The sequence below is a fragment of the Lutra lutra genome, chromosome 9, assembly GCF_902655055.1.
Source record: "Lutra lutra chromosome 9, mLutLut1.2, whole genome shotgun sequence".
Taxonomy (NCBI): domain Eukaryota; kingdom Metazoa; phylum Chordata; class Mammalia; order Carnivora; family Mustelidae; genus Lutra; species Lutra lutra.
Genome location: NC_062286.1, coordinates 114,706,981 through 114,726,089, shown reverse-complemented (window position 1 = coordinate 114,726,089; position 19,109 = coordinate 114,706,981). Strand labels below are relative to the sequence as shown.

The window sequence follows — 19,109 nt, the reverse complement described above, 5'->3', positions numbered from 1 at the left end:
TCACGACCTGAGCCAGAATCAAGAGTCACCAATTAATTGACTGAACCACCCAGGAAACCATAAGTTCTTTTTTTCTTATCAGCTCTGCCAGCCCAACAAAATTGCCCTCATCTGCTTGGTCAGAAATGGTTCTCATCATTAGGTTCTGGTTCCAGCCCCTGAGAATGAGGAACAGAGGAAATGGGGACAATTTCTTTTCCAAAGAATGTGATCCAGAAGTTACCCTTATCACTTTTGCTTACATCCCATTGCCTAGAATTCTTCATATAACTACATTTGGCACAAAGGAGTCTTAGAAATGCAGTCTCTAGCTTGAAAGCTTTGTGCTCAGCTTAAAAAAACAAAACAGGGTTTCTGTACCAAAAGCAAGAAGAAGAGACTTTTACTGGGGGAGAGTTGGTAGATTCTGCCACAAGAGTGATTTTGTTATTTTTTAGGTATTTTACAGTTTGGCTTTACTTTTAATTTTCAAGTGTTTATTAATTTCTAGTTTTATTGCATATGATAAAAGAATATTGTCTGTGTTTTTTCTGTAATGGGGAATAATTTATAAGGGCTTGTGAGAAGTTTTTGTTAAGATACAGAATTTGGTCTATACTGGTTATTTTTTTTTTTTCATACTGGTTAGATTTTATTGCCTATTACCCTTTAGGTCTTTTATATCCTTAACTTAATTTTGCACTGTTGCATTTTAATGGCCTAAAAGACATAAAGACCTCTAATACTACTGTGTTTGTATTTCTTTTTGTGTTCTTGTACTTTTTATGAAGATTGATGTATTGTTTTTGTACTCAAAAGGACAAATCACTGATTAAAGTTTAGTGAGTCTGGGCAGTCTTGTTTTGTATTTGTTGGAGGGTACCTCATTCTAGCCCCAATATATATAAAGAAGAAAGTATCTTGTTTTCCTAGAGTTTATTTTATCTTAACTTAGGTTGAATTGTAATGTTTTTCTTTGAGAATGAATGTTTCTATTTCTCACTTATTACACAGGTAATTCTGACTCGAAGGACAGAAGAGGTGAGCCACTCACCTTATGTCTGTTGTCCCCTTTATATAGTGTACAGTATTCATCGTCTTTGCTCACAGTTTGTGGTAACATTGTGCGTCTGTATGGTTGTGTGTTCACTTTCCCTTAAGTTGTTTTCCATATTAACCTTGTAGAGAAGCGTAACAGAAACAAATACTATGTTTCTAAATATAGATTATGGATTCTAACAGTTATGATGTCTTTTAACAAGTAATAAAACAGCTGTTATCTTAATTTATTATGTCACCTTGCTAATAGCATCCTTTGGTGATATTAAGCCATAATTTCTACCCTGTAGTAATTCCTAATGTCTAGTCAATAATTGACTATAAAATTCTAGCCTTTTATGTTGTTTTCCCTAGTCTATAAAGTGTGGACTCTTTGTCATTTTATATGGATATTATGGGTTTTCACCTCTCTAGTGTAATGTCGCAGTGGCTGGAGATACTGTGTAAGTGGTCTAAGCAGGACTGCCAAGTCCCTGGTCACCAGAGAACAGAATGCATGGGTACTTACGTGGAGTGGCTCATTTTGCTTAGGACAATAGTAAGACTGTCATCAGAGGGTGTAAGAGAAAGATCATTCAAAGGTCTAAGAAATGATCATTGCATTTGAGTTTGGAAAATGTTAATCTGTGAACCAATTTTTCTCCTATGATTTTTTATTTTATTAAATGAGTTTTCTGAGGCTTCCCCCCATCCACTATTTAACCATGCACAGGTTTTTTTGCATAATTAATAGAACATTTGAAGGCTTATGAATTCCCATTAAGTAAGGGAGCATTTGAATCAGAAAAGTAGGTATGATAATCCTTCATGTGTTGTCCATCTGCCACCGTATTTGGTGAGGATTGGTGAGGTGTTATACTGTGCACAGATTTCTTGTGATTTTCCAGCTCTCACTTTCTTAAACTCAGGAACTAGACTCTATCTAGTGTCTTTGCTATTGATATTTGCTTACTAGATTCTCACTACCAAATGTAGACTTAATAGATTTATATTGTAATAGATAACTTATGTTTGCTCTCTAAAAGTCCTCTTTTAACCAATCTCAGAATACAGTCAAAAGTCGAAGTGGTATAGGCTTTAAGATTAAACATACAGTCTGCTTTCTTCCTCCACATAGTTTGTATTTTCTTAACATTCACTCTTTTCTTGCCCCAGTATTGTCCCTGTTTTACCTAACTAACATGGATTTGAGTGGTTCCAATATTGTGATTAAAAAGAAATTAAATTACCTTAATTATCTAGAGTATTGCTAATTGTGACATATTATTAATATGTATTAGCACATATCCTTTTTAAGTTAAAAAAATTTTTTTGTGTAATTGATTTTGACCAAACAGGAAAATTGAAGAGACATACATGTTCTCAGCAATATTTAAAGCCCCAAATATAATGACATTTTTACCAGAGCAGATCTCTAGAAGTATTTCTATAAATTGTGATATCACATTCTAATTTTAAAACCAAATGCTTTCTGAGAAATGAGGCAAATTATTTTAAAATATTTTCATCATAATGGTTTTGTTAAGCAAAGTATATCTTATACAGATGCATTAAATTATAAGTTTTTCTGCACTGGTCTCTGGGATGCTTTTGAATAGCAATGGCTGGTGTTTTAATTGTCAAAACAGAAAGGAATAAAAAGAGACAAAGGGAGGCAGGCAACTTTGCTTCCTTTCTTTTGAAGTCTAAGAAGCTGGTTATTTTATCATGTGTATTATTTTTTAAATATATCACACTATCCAGTAGAACTAGCTTTTTTCCTAATTGTGGTAAAATATACATCATATAAAATTTTCCATTCCAACTGGATAGTTCAGTGAAATTAACACACTGTTGTATAGTTATCACCACCATCTACCTCCAGAACTTTTTTATCATCCCAAACTAAAACTCTAAACATTAAACAGTAACTCCCCATATCTCCTTTCTCCCAGCCCCTGGTAACCAATAGTCTACTTTCTGTCTCTATAGATTTGTCTATCCTAGCCACCTAATTTAAGTGGAATCACAGCACTTTTCCTTTTGTAATCAGCTTTTCTTTTAAAGCATTTTATTGGTGTTAATTTGGGTGATTTGTGTAATATACAGTAATGCATTAAATCCAGTTCTTGCATTATCTCCTGAGTACCTCTTCCCCATGAAATCAGTGGTCATGAGTGCACTCTTCAGTTGTTCTTCAGTCTTCACTAATTTTACATCTCAGTTTTATTAGTTTTGTTGTAGAGAGAACAGACTCTGAGATAGCAGGTTTACTGGAGAGTACTTTCTCTCTCCATAGCACCTGCAAAGCATTGAAGGCACTAATACTGAGGGAGACGACATGAGATGCCACATGATCAGAGCAAGGCAGCAAAGGCCTTAGTCAGTCCTGCAGAAAGCTCTGGAGCTGGAATGGGGGTTGCAGGGGCTTTCCCCTGGGCCAGGCTACTCTCTTAGGCCAAGGGTACTTCCTGGGAAAGGACTTAATGAGAACTGTTAAACACTAACCCTCCCAGCAGCTAGGGGAATGGTCTTGAAGGGGAATATGTAACATCTACTTACCATTCTCCGGAAGTTGGAGCAGGATAGTGATGCATACTCTCATTCATCTATTCAGAGGTTTTCCTGTGTAAGAAAATGCTCTTGAATAATCTTGATATATATATTAAGGCTGGCAAGTGAGTGGCATTGTGGAATATTTGGACAAGCTGTGTATGCAGTGGTTAAAATCCCTGGACTCAGGCTAGACCATCTCAGTTCGTGAGTTGACTGTTACCACTTACCAGCAGGGTGAGGTAGATATCTGACTTCCCTGTGCTTCTTTTCACCATTTGCAAAATAGGATTGGAACACAGTTTCTGTCATAGGGTTATTTTGGAGAAAGCAGTAACACATATAAAGTGCTTGGCCTACTGGGTCAGCACATGGCAGTTGCTCAGCAGGAGCTGGCTATCACATTGCTACTCCTGCCATCCCACCACTCTGTTACTGTTCCTGTTGATGGGAGACAGGAGGTTGGGAATCTTATTCGGTCAGTTGGGACTCATAGACACAGGGACAACTCCATGCCTCCTGGAGCCTTTGTGTGAGACAGCTCCCAGGGCAGGGTCATCTTGCAACCATTCCACTATGACTGTAAACATTTAGCTATTCTCCTGCACTGTACCTTTTTTTTTTTTTTAAGATATTATATATTTATTTGAGAGAGAGAGTGAGCGAGAGTAAGCATGAGTGGGCAGAGGGAGAGGGAGAAGCAGGCTTCCCACCGAGCAGGGAGCCTGACACAGGGCTCAATCCCAGGACCCCGGGATCATGACCTGAGCCAAAGGCAGATGTTTAACTAACTGAGCCACCCAGGCGTCCTGGTTTTTTAATTTTGTTTGTTTGTTTTAAGTCTGGAAAGAGTAGCCTCTAAACATTTCTGAAGGAGTCCTTGAACTACAGAGTTCTAGAACCAGGCAGGATAAGCATTCTTTTGAATCTCAGAGGCTCATTCAGGTTTCTCAGCTCTCAAATCAGATCACCTACTCCTCCTGGCTTTCTAAAGAAGTATTTTTTGATAATTGTAGTAAATGACATTATTATTGTGAACTCCATGGCTTTCCCTAAGTACTTTTAATTATATATTCATTCAGTACCTACCTGTTAGATGCTAAGGAATCCAGAAAGAAAAGAAACTATTCCCTGTCTCATGGAAGAAACCTGTGAACAGGTTTTGATGAACAGGTCTGATGAACAGTCCTGTGAACAGGACTTTGATGCTTATCAAAGTCCACTCAGCTATATGTTATTTGGTTATACCACATAAAGTGCTGTGAGAGAACGTAAAGACTCATGCCTGGAGAGTGGGAAGGACGCATGGAGGTGAACTTTGGGTATTTTAAATTAATACAGTGACAGAAAAATGAGGAGCCACTGGATAGGCTGAAAGCAAGGAGACATGGGAGAGCAAGTCAAGTATTTGAGAAACTGTGAACAATTGAAGCACATGAAGTGGAGAGTGGCCAGAGCTAGCCTCTCTGCACAATGGACCTGCTAATACAGTGAGCTCAAGGGTCAGGGTGTCTCCTGGTAATGGGAAGGAAGGAAGTGACATGGTCAGAATTTTGTTTTAGAAAGATAATGCCAGAGGCCTCAGGGAAGTTAGGTGGGCAATAGAAACTAGTTTCTGAATGATAATTTGGCCCAAGACAAGATTGGGCTCAACCCACTGGTTGGGCTCTTGAGTCAACCTGATTATTTTTTTTTTGCTGTTTTTAAAGCCAGTGGGAAGTACTTAAAACATTACAGCTCTGCCTTTGAGAGATGATGAATACTAATATCGAAAAGCATAGAGATGAGACAAACGGACTTTAGGGATTGAGGCTAAAGGAGTATGGCTTTTACTTCAGTGATTATTTTTGTAGTTGACCAAGGTGTGTCTGAATCTTTAGGTGACTCACCAGTCTACATGTGAGCCCTTAGAATAACATTACCCTTTGTTTTCTTGGGAAAAGGATATAGCAAATAAGACGTCTGTGGTCCCAGAGTATCATTTTAGTGTTTTTGAAACGCTGTCCCCATAGCCTGAGTCTAGGAAGTGAAATTTGCTAGAATGGATAGTGGAGAGGAGGCGGGGGTAGGCCAAGGAATAGACCACTGTGCTTGTCTTGCCTGCACCAGCCTGCATCATGCAAGGCCACCTCCCAAAGACCTAGACCAGGACAAGCCCGAGACATGAGATGATGACTCTGTCCAGTTAGGACGGTACCCTAGGAGAGTGACTTGATCCTGAGCCTATCTCTAAGTCTGAGATTTGGTACAGGGAGCTGTAAGGTCTCTCCTGTTTTCTTAATAGATCTGAGTCTCCTTCCCTCACAGAGGCCTGAGGACATCTTTACTATCTGTATTGTCCTTAACTGTACCAGAAACATAGATGTAAATCACATGTCAAAGGATAAAATACTACTTCTATTACAGAGGGCTGTTTTGGCTTGAAAGCTTGGAAGAGTTAAAGTGGTATTGGTTTATGTAGAGTATGAAGAGTCAGGAGAATAGAGTAACTTTGTGGTTTTGCTTTAGATTTGCAGCTTTATACTTTGGGCAAGTTAATCTCTGTGCTCAGTTTGTCACCCATAGAACAGGGTTAATAGTGGTTTCTATGTTGGGGTTCTTAAGAGAATTGAATTATATATGTATGGTGCTTTGCTCTGTGTCTACTATGTAAGTGCTAAAATATTAACTGTAATCATTTTCATTTCTAAGGTATCTGGTAGCTGACTCTTCTTGTCCTATTGCTTATAGTTGTCAACTCTACTACTATTGGTCATAAATAATACTGCACTGTTCATGCTTTACTTATTCCATCCATCCATCCATCCATCCATCCATCCATTCAGGATTTGTTCTTACCACCCCATCTTACAGAACAACCTCCCCCATTTTCTCTTTTACCCTGCCTTATTTTTCTTCATAGCACTCATTACTATCTGTATTATATATTTCTTTACTTACCTCTTGTTCTTCCTCCTCAGCTAGAATGTAAGCTTCATAAGGGTAAGGAATTTTGATTTATTCACTACTGTACCCTCAAGACCTGCCTGGCACAGTAAGTCACTCAGTAAATATTTATTGAATGAAAGAATAAATATTGAGTGCAGGGATATCTGGATGTGATCTCAAATCCATGCCTTCCGGAAATTTGTAATTTTATTGACATATAATCTATGACTTTAATTGAGTGGGATTGGTGTTGTAGCATAGTAGGTACGTAGTGTTATGGAAGTGCAAGAAATGAGCAGTTACCCACAAAAGGTGATATTTGACCTAGAATTGTATAAGAGCAGGGGTGGTATTAACATTCTAGATCAGGGTTCAGCAGATTTTTTTCTATCAAGGACCAGATAATAAAAGAATTTCAGTTTTGCATCCATATTATCTCTGTTACATCTATTCAGCCCCACCTTTGTAGTGCAAAAGCAGTCATGGGCAATACATAAATGAATGCAAAGCTGGCAGTGGGCTACATTTGGGCTGTGGTTTCCCTGTTTTCAAGACATAACCATTGAGATGAGATGAAAAGCATGTAAGCGCTAACACTGAAGTAAAGTGGTAAGTTCACAGGGATGCATTGTAGTGTTCTCTTTACACATATGTGAGTTTGAAAGTTTTCTGTAATACAGAGTTTAAAAATATATGTACAACTTCTGTTGAGGCAGGGGGAAAAACCATCAGCACTCTCTGACAAATCGTCTAGTCTGTGTAGGGTTCAGTTTTCCCAGTGAGTCTGGATGGGGCACCACAGCTTGTTACCCAGCCTGTCAATGTGCTGGCCCTGCACTGGTAGCATTCTGCTACCCCAAGGCCTCCTCTCATTCCCAGGCCTGGTTAACTCTAAGCTTGAGGTGTTTCCAGGCCCAGACTGGTTGAACTAGTATTTACCTTTCAATTGAAGGCTCTTTGGCTCTGTGGCTCTGATTGATCTCTTCAGCAGTCCAGTCAGTCCCTCTTCATTGTCTTCTACAGATCCCTGTTTCAGATCTGCTGATGCCACTCTTTGTTGCCTTCCAGATAATGATTTTCATTCATTAGTATTTTTATTTTTTTAAAATTTTTAAAAAAATATTTTATTTATTTGACAGACAGAGATCACAAGCAGGCAGAGAATCAGGCAGAGAGAGAGGGAGAAGCACGCTCCCCACTGAGCAGAGAACGGGATGTGGGGCTCGATCCCAGGACCCTGAGATCATGACCCAGGCCAAAGGCAGAGGGTTAACCCGCTGAGCCACCCAGGCACCCCCATTAGTATTTTTATATTTCTTCTATCATTTCAATGTACTTTTGGGAAGAGAAAGAAGTAAAATTATGGATTCAGTTCACTGTCTTAAGCCAGATGGCTCTAATTACCTTCTTTTAATGCCTGGTATACATTGTGATTGGCGTTTAACAAAGACCTATTTAGTGATAGATCATTAGTCTAGTATTTGTTTAATGCCAAATGTGTGAGAAATTTTTTCTGGGTTTTAGGTATATGGTGAGGAACAACGCAGATATGTAATTCTTGCCCTTGTGGAATTTATGGTATAAAGGAGGGACACTCCTTAATCAACTATACTCAAATAAATATATAATTATAAAGTGTGGGAGGTATTACCAAGGGCAATAACTGTGCCTTATGAGAATAACAGGCACGATAATAGCCGATACTGACTGTGAGTACATAATGTGTGCTGCTCACTGCACCAAAAACTTCACCTGGATGATCTCATTTAACCTTCACATAACTTATTTTAGCACTAAGGAAACTAAAACTTAGGATCGTAATTTAGTTGTAGGAAGTCAGAAGAGACCTCTTTGGGAAGAGTAACACTTGAAATGAGAACTGGATGACTAGGAGGTAGCTAGGCAAAGAATGGAGGGAGGCTATGTAAAGCAGAAAGGCATAACATGTTTGAAGGCCTAAGGAAGAAAGGAACTCAGCATGAAGGGTGCCAGTGGTCAAAATGGAGTGAGCAAGGAAAGCATAGCAGGAGATAGGGTGAGCAGGGGCTGGTGGGGAGGTTGTTTTAGGCTGGTATAAGGTTATTAGATTTCATTCTAAAGGCTTGGGAACTAAAAGGTTTTATAAGAGAGGAATATGATCTGGCTTGCTTTCTTAGAGACCACTCTGCCTGGTTTGTGGAGAAAGGATCAGCAGTGGACAGAGGCTTACTATGATCCAGATGAGAGAGGATAGGGATTGAGGCTACAGTGTTGGCAACAGAATGGAAAAAGGCAGACAAATTGGAGGCATTGATTTTAGCCCTAAAACATATTACTTGCAGCTAAATTGAATATAGATGATAAGTAAGAGGAAATCAAGGGGATATCCATATTTTTTCCTTGACCAGCAGGGTGCATGGTAGTGTTCTCTACTGAATGGTGAGGGGAAGGCTTTAGACATGGAAGGTTTGCATTGCCTGTGAAATTTAAGTGGGGGTGACATATAGGCTCAGAAGAGAGATCTGACCAGGCAGTGCAAATGTGGGACTTGCTACTGCATCATTTGCGCTTATAGCCATCTGTCTGATCAGCTGGAGTGCAGAGAAGAGTGCTAGGGACAGAGCCCTAAGGAAGTCAGACATTTAGAGACCTTGTGTTAGAGAGGAACAGCTAAGGGAGGTTAAAATGAGATGGAGCAGCCAAGAGATAGAAAGAAAATCAGAAGTATGCTTTGTTGTGGAAACCAAGAAATGAAAGTTCTTCAAAGAGGAGGGAGTAGTTTGAATGCTCATTTTCAGATGACAGCTGCATACCAGGGTGTGTTTGAAAATTGCCATCAACAAAGAAGCATGGTGGGGTGCCTGGGTGGCTCAGTAGGTTAAGTGTCTGCCTTTGGCTCAGGTCATGATCCCAGAGTCCTGGGATCAAGCCGTGCATAGAGTTCCCTGCTCAGCAGAGAGCCTGCTCCTCTCTCTCCCTCTGTTGCTCCCCCTGCTTGTGTGCTTGCTCTCTTCTCTCTCTCTGTCAAATAAATAAAATCTAAAAAAAGAAGAAGAAGAAGAAACAAGGTATAATACCTCCCATCTCAAAAAAAAACCAAAACCAAAACAAAACCTCCATCCCACATGTCCCTCCAGTTGCTTTTCATTCTCTCTGCACCTCTTTATGGTAGAAGTCCTCATTTCAAATGAAGAGTCGATATCTCACTGTCTTTTCTTTCCATCTTTATTTCACCCCATTTATGCTGCTTCACCGACTACTCAACTGAGACCACTCTTAAAACAGTCTTAGCTATTGTCTTATCAAATCCAATTTCACTTCTCTGTAAAACTCACCTACCTAGTCTTTTGTAGTATCTGATTGATTACTCCCTCCTTGAAAAACTCTTTTCTTGGCTTTTGTGACACCATATTCTGCTGGATTACTTCCCACCTCATGACTACTGCTTATGAGTCAGTTTAGCTAGCTGATCTTTTAAAAGAATGTAAATCCAGTGATATTTCTGCCCTTTTCAGACTCCTCCAATCACATAGTGCTTCTCTTCACATTCAAAATTAAATCCACACTGCTTACCATGGCGTACAAAGCCCCAAGTCTTCAGATTCCTGCCCACCCCTCCAGTCACATCTGGTACTAAAATTGGCCTTTGTGCTATTTCTTGAACTCTCCAAGCTGCTAAGGGGTATTATGCTTGCTATTCCTGTGCCTAGAAAGTTCCTTGCCCAGATTTTCGCATGGGTTACGTCTTCACATTATTCAGACCTCTGCTCAGTGTAAGCACTTCAGACCTGCCCGAACTACTCTAAAATAACTCCTTCCAACCCATCAGTCGCTATCCCGTTACTCGTCTTTTCTTCAAAGCACTTGTCCCTGTCTGAAATTGTATGTTTACTTGTTTCTGAATAGTGTGCCGCTGCTTCCCCCAGAATGTAGGCTCACAGGTCACTTGTCTGCTTACTCGTTTCTCTGTTCCCAGAGTCTGGAGCAGTGCCTGGCACATAGTTACTGGTCAAGAAGACAAGTTGTTGAGGTGACAGTAATGGATGTAATCCAGACCATATGTGACAGGATTGACCTTTAGATGGGAGGGACATGCCCTCCCTTTTAGCAGAAGGGGAAATGGTGAAGATAGTTATAAACTCATACTGGTTGTGTGGTTCATGGTGGGGATGTGGGATTGGAGGAAGATGAGTCAGCACCTGGTCAGCTGCCATGAGAAAGGAGGCTAAGTATTGGGTGGATAGGAAGCAGGGCCCTGTGGAATGAAGGGAGGAGTCATTCTGTCTCCAAGCCAGATGTTACTATAGTTGGGCTCCTGGTAAAAGGTGGCTGTGGAAAGAGGTAGAAAAGAGTACCCCGCATTTTAGATACATAGTGCTTAAAGATCTAATAATGTCTCCCTGCTTTAATCAGGAACACTATTCTCTGTGCCAGGAAATTATTTGCATTTACGATAGGAAAATTGTCCTTTTTCCTTCCTCTCCCATCCTCCTGTAGATGGAGCCCATTGAGCCTGGGACAGAGCACATTGTTGGCCCTGCACACCCAGCCTGCCATCAGGATTGATGTGTTTGTGCTTTCAAATATTTGAGTATTTTTTATGTGCGAAGCACTGTTTTAGGCTCTGTGGCTTTGAAAGAAACATTCAGAGGGTTTTTATTCTAATCCAGGGAGAGACAGTAAACAAATGTACAAGTCGGAGATGGGATAGGCGAGTCACTCTAGGTTCCTCTCCCTACCTTTTCCCTCCCATTCCACCCACACTGGCCCTGCGGTAGCTGTGGAAAATGTTCTCTCTCTCACTCACTCTGTCTATGCCCTGAAAGCTACAGAAGCATGGAATGAGCCCATCTTCCTTATCTGGGTGTTTCCCTGAGCAGCTGACTTGAGCCCTCCATTGCACACAATGGTAATAACATGTTTTGTTCTCTCAATTTCAGATGAGACGCCAATTATTGCAGTGATGGTGGCCCTGTCCTCTCTGCTAGTGATTGTGTTCATTATCATAGTTCTGTACATGTTAAGGTGAGCATGTTAAATGCTAAAGTGAGAATTCTAAAGCTTCTGCACTCTCTCGTATTCTTTTTCAGTACACCAGGGTCTCATTAAGCCCACACAGTCCAGAAGATAGTAAGATAAGGACAGTGAAGAGAATAGAGGGGAATGTTCTATAATATTGAGATTAAAATTCTACATAGAAACAGTTTAAAAGCTCTACATACTTTTCTTCAAGACCTAGCCACCCCCCGCCACTTTGCTTCCATCTGCCCAAATTCACTTCCCCAACTCCAGTTTAACCTAAAGCCCAGGATGGTTGTTTGAGGTTGAAGGAAAAGCTGTATAGTCTGTGTTATTACTGATGGGTGACTTAACACCCTTAGATCTAGCCCTGCTGAAGCAACCCCTAACAGTACCTGATTGGAGATGATGTGGTAAATAGAGACCTATTCTGTTTCTCGTTGGGGGAAGTTTGGGACAAACCTAGGATCTAGGATCCCTAACCCTAGTGCGCTAAACTGAACTATGTGAATTACAGAGTTCCCCTTTCTTTCTTCAGTGTCCTCTAGATATTACTGCTCCCACAGGGAGAAAAAAACAAGGAGGGGGAACCCCAAGGGAGAGAAAAGGAAGGTGCATTTGTCCTTTTCCTGTAGAAGTTACTGCCCTGGCTGATTAGGATTAACCCCACCCTTATCTTTGGTTTAAGCCGCTCTGTGCTCCCTCTGTTGTTTTGCAGGGATAAAGAGAGGGGAACCTTATGCACCCCTCCAGTTTGTCATAAGTCTCCCCTGTTCTGCAGGAGACTTGTAGCCAGACCTGTGTCCACCCAATCTGAAGCTCTGGGCTTCTTCCTGACTACACTGGGGAAATACCAGGATTTTGTTTGATAGGGTCATTCTTATCTCCCCTCCACTGCCCACTTAGCCCTTCCCCACCTGGTGTGGTGGTCATCTCCAGTGAGTCCTGCACTTGGAGCCACACGGAGGAGCCCTACAAAGCCAGAATATACTGTTATGGCACCTGGGTTGGATTCTAGTGTGCTTAGGATGAGCAGGAGCATCCAGAGGCATTGGGTCACTATGAAATGGAGCTGCCTCAGTATGTGCAGGACCCCTCTCTAAAAGAACATCTTTATTTAGTAAAGGAGGTTTAGGAAGCTGAATTGCTATGTGGAAATATAAGGCCAGTGATTGGAGTCTCTTGACTCTGTGCTTACTTTTTCACTATGAACATTTTCTCTGTAGGTTTAAGAAATACAAGCAAGCTGGGAGCCATTCCAATTCTTTCCGCTTATCCAATGGTCGCTCTGAGGATGTGGGTAAGGCACCCCTTCATGACATGGGGAACCTTCGTGGAGAAGAAAATCAAGAAATAAAGGGTTTCCCCATCATACAAGGGATAGGGGGAAGACTTGAAGAAAGCAGACCTAGTCCTTGGTGGCCTGGTACATGAGGTAGAATCCCCAATTTGGTCTCCAGAGCACCTGACCAACCTCCCCACTTGTATACTGCAGAACCCCAGAGTGTGCCACTTCTGGCCAGGTCCCCAAGCACCAACAGGAAGTATCCACCCCTGCCCGTGGACAAGCTGGAAGAGGAGATTAACCGGAGAATGGCTGATGACAATAAGCTCTTCAGAGAGGAATTCAACGTGAGTTCTTTGCTGAGGCTGGCGTGTTGGCAGGGAGGAAGGCAGACCAAAGGTCAGGCCTTTTCAGTCATGGGGTAGAAAACAGGTTTTCTAATAGGTTAAGAGGTGAGAAATTTTCTACTAGACTCCTTTCCTATGTGATCATAGATAGGAAATGCAATAAGATTTGTCTTAACTCTCTCATCTACCCATCCATCCATCCATTCATCATCGCATCTGTTACTTTTTTTAATAAATACTTATCAAGCATCTAATACGTGCTAGGTGCCAGAGATTTGCTGGGGAGCAAAAAAAGATCCAGTCTCTACACTCAGGGAACTTGCCACCTAGTAGGGAAATCCCCATAAACAAGAGCGAAAATAACTGTTTAAGTTCAGACAGCAATATAGGACATGAAAGACTGGTGCATAGTTGTAGGAGTCTATATTAACAGGTGGCATTTTGGGGTCTGAAACAGGTCCCAGAGTGTCATAAGTAACAGACAGTAGGTGTAAATGAGTATAGAAATGAGGATCATGGAAAACGATCGAGCACAGGCCTCATGTGGGGTAGTTTTTTGTTTTGTTTTGTTTTGTTTTGTTTTTAATAATTCCCTAAAGAACCTGAACATGTTTGTGAATCTACCAGTTGGTATGACCAGCCCAGCAATTCTGATCCCAGTTCAGAAATTCCTTGAAGATACTATGTTTTAATTGAGACCTAATCATAGGCAAGGGCATTGGTAAAGAAGAGTGGGGAATGTTCCAGGCACTAGAAGTAGCAGGAGCCAAACTATCACTAGTGAGGGTGGGTAAGAGAAGGGTACATTTGAAAAACCAAAAAAGGGCTACATGTGGCTTAAAGGCAAAGGTTTGGGGAGGTAGCAAGAGAGGAAACCATGGAAGAAGACTGGGCCAGACTGTAGATGTTGTAGATTATCATGAATGAAATGAAAAGCCATGGACCAACCAGATTTATATTTTGGAAAAAATATATCTGGCTGCTAAATAGAGAAGATCCCAGGGGGAGAGTAGATTCAAGGAGTACAGTTAGGGGCTGCAAGGGTTAAGATCAGAGGTGCTAATACATTGATATAAGATGGTAATAATTATAGAGAGGTGATGGACATAGAGAAGCAGTTCCAGAGTTGGCTAATTGATCAACTTGTGCATTATTAAACTCTCAGTTTCCTTTACATCTCCTACTCGGCCATGTGTCAACTTTATCTCTTAGACTGGCTCCCCTCTTGTTGCCAAAATGGCTTCCTCAGTTCTGAGTGCCACATGGAGTTATAACGAGGCCCAGTGGGAAAAGGATGACTGTTTCTTCCTGTGTGTCTCCTTTATCAGGGAGGAAAACTTTCCCAAGAGGTTCTGAAGACTTCCCTTGTTGCAAACTCCTCCTTAAATCAGCCCCAAGTAAGAGAAAAATAAGCTTACTACAACTGACTCAGATCAGTCTGGATTATTCCTGTGTCATATAGGGGATAGGCAAACAACTCTACAGAATGGGAGCCATAGTAGCAAAGAGGAAGGAAGGAATAGTTATTGGGTAGGTAAGTCACCCCTCATATCTGTTCCCATCACTGAAGGGCTTAGGGGAGTAAGAGAGTGATAAGGTCAGATTTGCACTCTGAGAAAATCACTAGCTACAAAGTGGAGAATAGATAAAAAAGAAAGCAAGAGTTAAAGTAGTTAAAGTAGGACACCATTTACTAGGAAAGAGTTAATGAAATAACTTGGACTCATTTTTTGGTTACTGGAAAAATGACACCGTTTAATGCTCATTATTCATTGAAATGTTTACCTCATCCCCCAAGATAATACACCAGCCTTATCACCAGAGCTAGGTCTCTAATAGGCACTCTGCTGTTTTCATAATCTGTAGTGCCCACTGCTTCTGGGTAATAGGGGCTGTGACCCCAGGCCAAACTTCTTTTTCTGTAAAGTGAGTTGTTTAGAGGAATATTGCCTGAGGTAAAACATTCCGTTAAACCCCTGGATGGAGGTGGTATTCCTGGAGGCATGGTAGGCAAATTGAAACAAATATTATGGTGAGAGCCCCATTGCTATGCTACCACGGCCACTATGTTCATGGGCTCATTGGGCCAGCGCTGGGACAGTGAAGGAAAGGGCTGAGCAACATATCCTAGATTTTTAACAGTGAGTGCTGTCTGGTGAGCATACACATGGAGCATAAATATTTCCTGTCTTTCTTGTTCCAGTTATCCACCATCCAGGGATCGGCTTAGATCCTGACCTCCAGTGAGGTAGTGTGATACCTTGCTTGAAGTTCTGTTTCCTGGAAGAACTTCTCTTTTATATTCATTCAGAGTCATCCCTTAAGTAGATTATCCCATAGCAGTCTACTTCTAGAGTGGGCCAGTACATCTCACAGAGCCATTTGTGTACCAGGCTGGACTTTTTTCTTCCATTAACTGTTGATCTCATTGGAATTCAGTGTCTGTTGAAGGAGTGGCTATGTGGCAAGTGTCCTGTACACATTACTTCCATCTAGGGGTAGAATTCTGTTGGACATGTCCAAATTTGTGGCTTATGGAATCATGTGATACTTAATTGATGATGGGCAGTTGAAGTCACTCTCATATCTTGTGACCCACAGTCAGGCATATAGTCTCTACCAGAGCCCAGTGCTAAGCTAGGAACATGATCTTGCTGACAGGATCATGGTTTTGTCTCCAAATCCTAATGTTTTGCATTATGATTTTCCTGCTTAGCCTTAAGCACAGACACTTAGGGCCCCACAAGATCAACCAGAGCCTATTTCTCTGTGGCCTGGGTTAACTAGAGAGCCTTCTCTTTCAGATCAGTCAATAAATGAGTCAGAGCAGGACACCAGCATGTGATATATGCTGTCTTCAAAATCCAAAAATGGCTCAACAAGCATCAGTTCTTCCTAGGAGGTTGGGGGGGAATGGACAAGGAACAGCAGCATGTCTTTATGCTGGAAGGGATATCCTGACATGCCATAGGCCTTTGACTTTCAGAAAACTTGGCAGAAGTGGCAGGCCACTCTGTTTTTATTTTTATGTCTAACATGTACATCTAACATACATATATTCCTGCTTTTCAAGTCCTGTCAGCTTGATGCCATCAGCATAGTTGTCAGGGTGATGGCCTGTGAAACCGACAAAATCCTGATGAACCAGATCACAACAGATAGATGTCAAGATGATTTATCACTCGGGCTGCTCCTGCCATGAGAATGGGAACTTCTTCATGTAGTCTTCATGCACTATAAAGGAAAAAGATATAGCTATTAATCAGTAGCTATATTCCAGGTACCAGTGGTTATGTCAATCTGTAGGAAAGGAGAGTGCGTCTGGAAAAGCACCTACAAATCGGCAGTTCTACATGATTCGTATATTTTAATCCACTGACATCCTTAAACACCATCGGTCTCTTATGCCAGTTTCTTTTGTAGCTTGCGTGTGGGGAGGTGGTGGTAGGAAGCATCAGAATAGTTAATGCTAGAAGTCATTGAGCACTCGCTTCATACCATCACTAAACTCACACATGTAAATGTACTGTCTCATTCTGCAACTTACAGTCTTCTCTAGCACTTCTAGAACTCACCTAGAGACTTAGGACCTCTGTAACTCCTCTTAGCCTTTTGGTAAAGAGATTACTGCTTCAGCTTGCATTTGCTCTTGCTATTCTAATGGTCCTTCTTATCCATTGGGATAAGAGGCCAGTGTGAGTATTCTGCCACTTGCTGTAGATAGCTGTTCCAACCATACATTGGGAAAGTAGGTATTTCCTAATGTAAGTGCGGTTTGGGCCAAAACTCTTTCTGTTACCTGGCCTGCAAAGGCTCCATTCTAACTAGCATAGAATGGTGGCATTCTAGGTTCCCAGGGATTAGGTAGCTTAAGGCCAGAACCTGCTAGATCCCCAAAGGTGTATTTTCCTTTACCCAGTGGAGTTACCATGGTCAGTGGTGTAAATTCTTAGGAGAAGATGAAGAGAAAGTTCCTGATATATTAGTGTTGATGTTATTTGAAGTTCTTCCTTTCACATGCCTAACATTAAAGGGTTCTGGGTCATGAACTGACCCACGTTGGCAGTTGGATGCAAACGGGCCCTTTCTCTAGCTTCGCAGTCTAGTCAGGCCCCCTTAATTCACCTGTGCTGGCTGCCTCCCATTCCTATTATTGGGAGCTTCCCAGTGACTTATCCACAACTAGAGATGTCTGGGCCCTGGAGACTCTGGCCTCTGAGGCTCCTTCCATCCCAGGGAAGGATGAGAATCCCATTTTGAAGCCAGTCCCTTCCATGAGCATCTTACTCTGGTGAAGACAGTCACTGAAGCACTTCTGAAAGATTCTAGTGCTTTCCTCACATGTGTGCCTTCTCTGGCAAGGCAGGCTTGGTGGATCCCATCAGGGACGCAGTGAAGGTGTCAGCAGGAAGATTGAGCCTCTTGGAACCCAGTAGCTCTGATAATCCCCCACTTTGTGCCAGGGGTTTTCGGCTTTTCATGGTTACCTAGCTGACTTTAGCATTCATTCCAGTTTCCATTGGCCAGCCTAGCCTGCCGTTTTGTGGCCAGGCTCCTGAGCTGTTATACTACGTGCAGAAGTTCAGTTAACCATACCAAACTAGAAATTTGGCCTTACCCAAAAATGATGCTCTTCCCTCCTTGGTCTAAGATCTCCAAAATCTGTGTCAACAACTATTCCTACAATTTTTGATGATCCAACTAAAAGAATTCCTGCAGTTTCCTCCAAGTATCAGCTGTTTGCTTTTCTTTTTGTTTATGTATTTTAACCTCCACATTGTGTTGTGCTTGCGTCGTGATTGTCCATGAGTGATGAGAGCGGAGTCACGGGGCAGTTGTCTTTCTCAGGAAAGCAGGGCACAGTAGAGAGCATACTAGAGAGGATTAACAGTTGGCTTTCTCCTACTTCTCTGTTTCAGCACCTTTGTCATCTCGCTTAAGACCCTGGCTTTCACATGAGTGGCCTAGGAAACATAGGTGTCCCACTGGCATTAACGTTCAGCATCCAGCAAGATACTGAAATCTTAATGTTTGGTTCAACAAAACACATGGCACAGTCAGAAAGGGCCTAAGTTTTGTGCTGTCTTTGGAGATAAACATTTGATATCAGAGCTGGACTTTTCCTTATTTCATTATCTGATTTTGTCAGAATTGCACTACCCCTTGATTTCAGCATTCCTCATCTCCTTTTAATTGGGCTTCCCCTCTCTCTTTCCCACAAGCTCAAACATACCCCAGGCAACTGGAAGCAGTAACTGAAGTGACTGAGTGCAGTTGTGAACTAGGAGTGGCTTGCTCTTTCCCATCCTGAAAACTGGTTGACAGTTCCTTTCCCTTTATCTGAACCCAGTAATCAGGCTCACATCACCCACATTTCTCCCCTCAGTCTCTCAGCCACAACCCCTCTCTGATAGGAAACTGCTAAGTCAGTTAAAGGTCTTTTTTTAAAAAAATAAGAGAAGTCAGGGCACTTGGATGGCTCAGTGAGTTAAGCTTCTGCCTTTGGCTTATGTCATGATCTCAGGGTCCTAGGATCAAGCCCCACGTCAGGCTCTCTGCTCAGCAGGGAACCTGCTTCCCCCACCCCCTCTCTGCCTGCCTACTTGTGATCTCTCTCTTGTCAAATAAATTAACGGAAAAAAAACCTCAAGCAAATTAAGAAACAAACAAAAAACCCCAAATCATTAATTGGGAAGACTTTGGAGAAGCTGACAGAATCAAAAGCTGAGGTAGACTACCAAACCTTGGGCAGAACAGGCCCTATCCTACTGGCTCTGGGGCCCTCTAGGGAGGTCTCTATGCTTTCTTGGTTTCACAGTCCTGAGAATCCTCTGATTGGCACAGTGTGGCTCAGGTGCAACTGTGCTTGCATCCAGCCCTGGCAGGGAAGAGAACAGCAACACTTAGGGCAAACACACCAATTTATGTCTACCAGAATAATACGCTTATAATCATGGGGTGAGGAAGCCTATTTTAAGCAA

General features: G+C 41.7%; 1 protein-coding gene across 3 annotated transcripts in view; it reads left to right on the top strand.

Moving 5' to 3' along the window:
- PTPRA (protein tyrosine phosphatase receptor type A) overlaps nt 1-19,109 on the top strand; it is a 150,099-nt gene that overhangs the window by 91,733 nt on the left and 39,257 nt on the right. For 2 of the 3 annotated variants that reach the window (XM_047744412.1, XM_047744413.1), the window contains 3 exons: nt 11,418-11,502; nt 12,723-12,796; nt 12,992-13,128. In XM_047744412.1, coding sequence (XP_047600368.1) covers nt 11,418-11,502; nt 12,723-12,796; nt 12,992-13,128 — 296 coding nt within the window. Of the gene's footprint in view, nt 1-993; nt 1,021-11,417; nt 11,503-12,722; nt 12,797-12,991; nt 13,129-19,109 lie in introns of those variants that run through there. The other variant, XM_047744411.1, reaches the window with a different exon arrangement.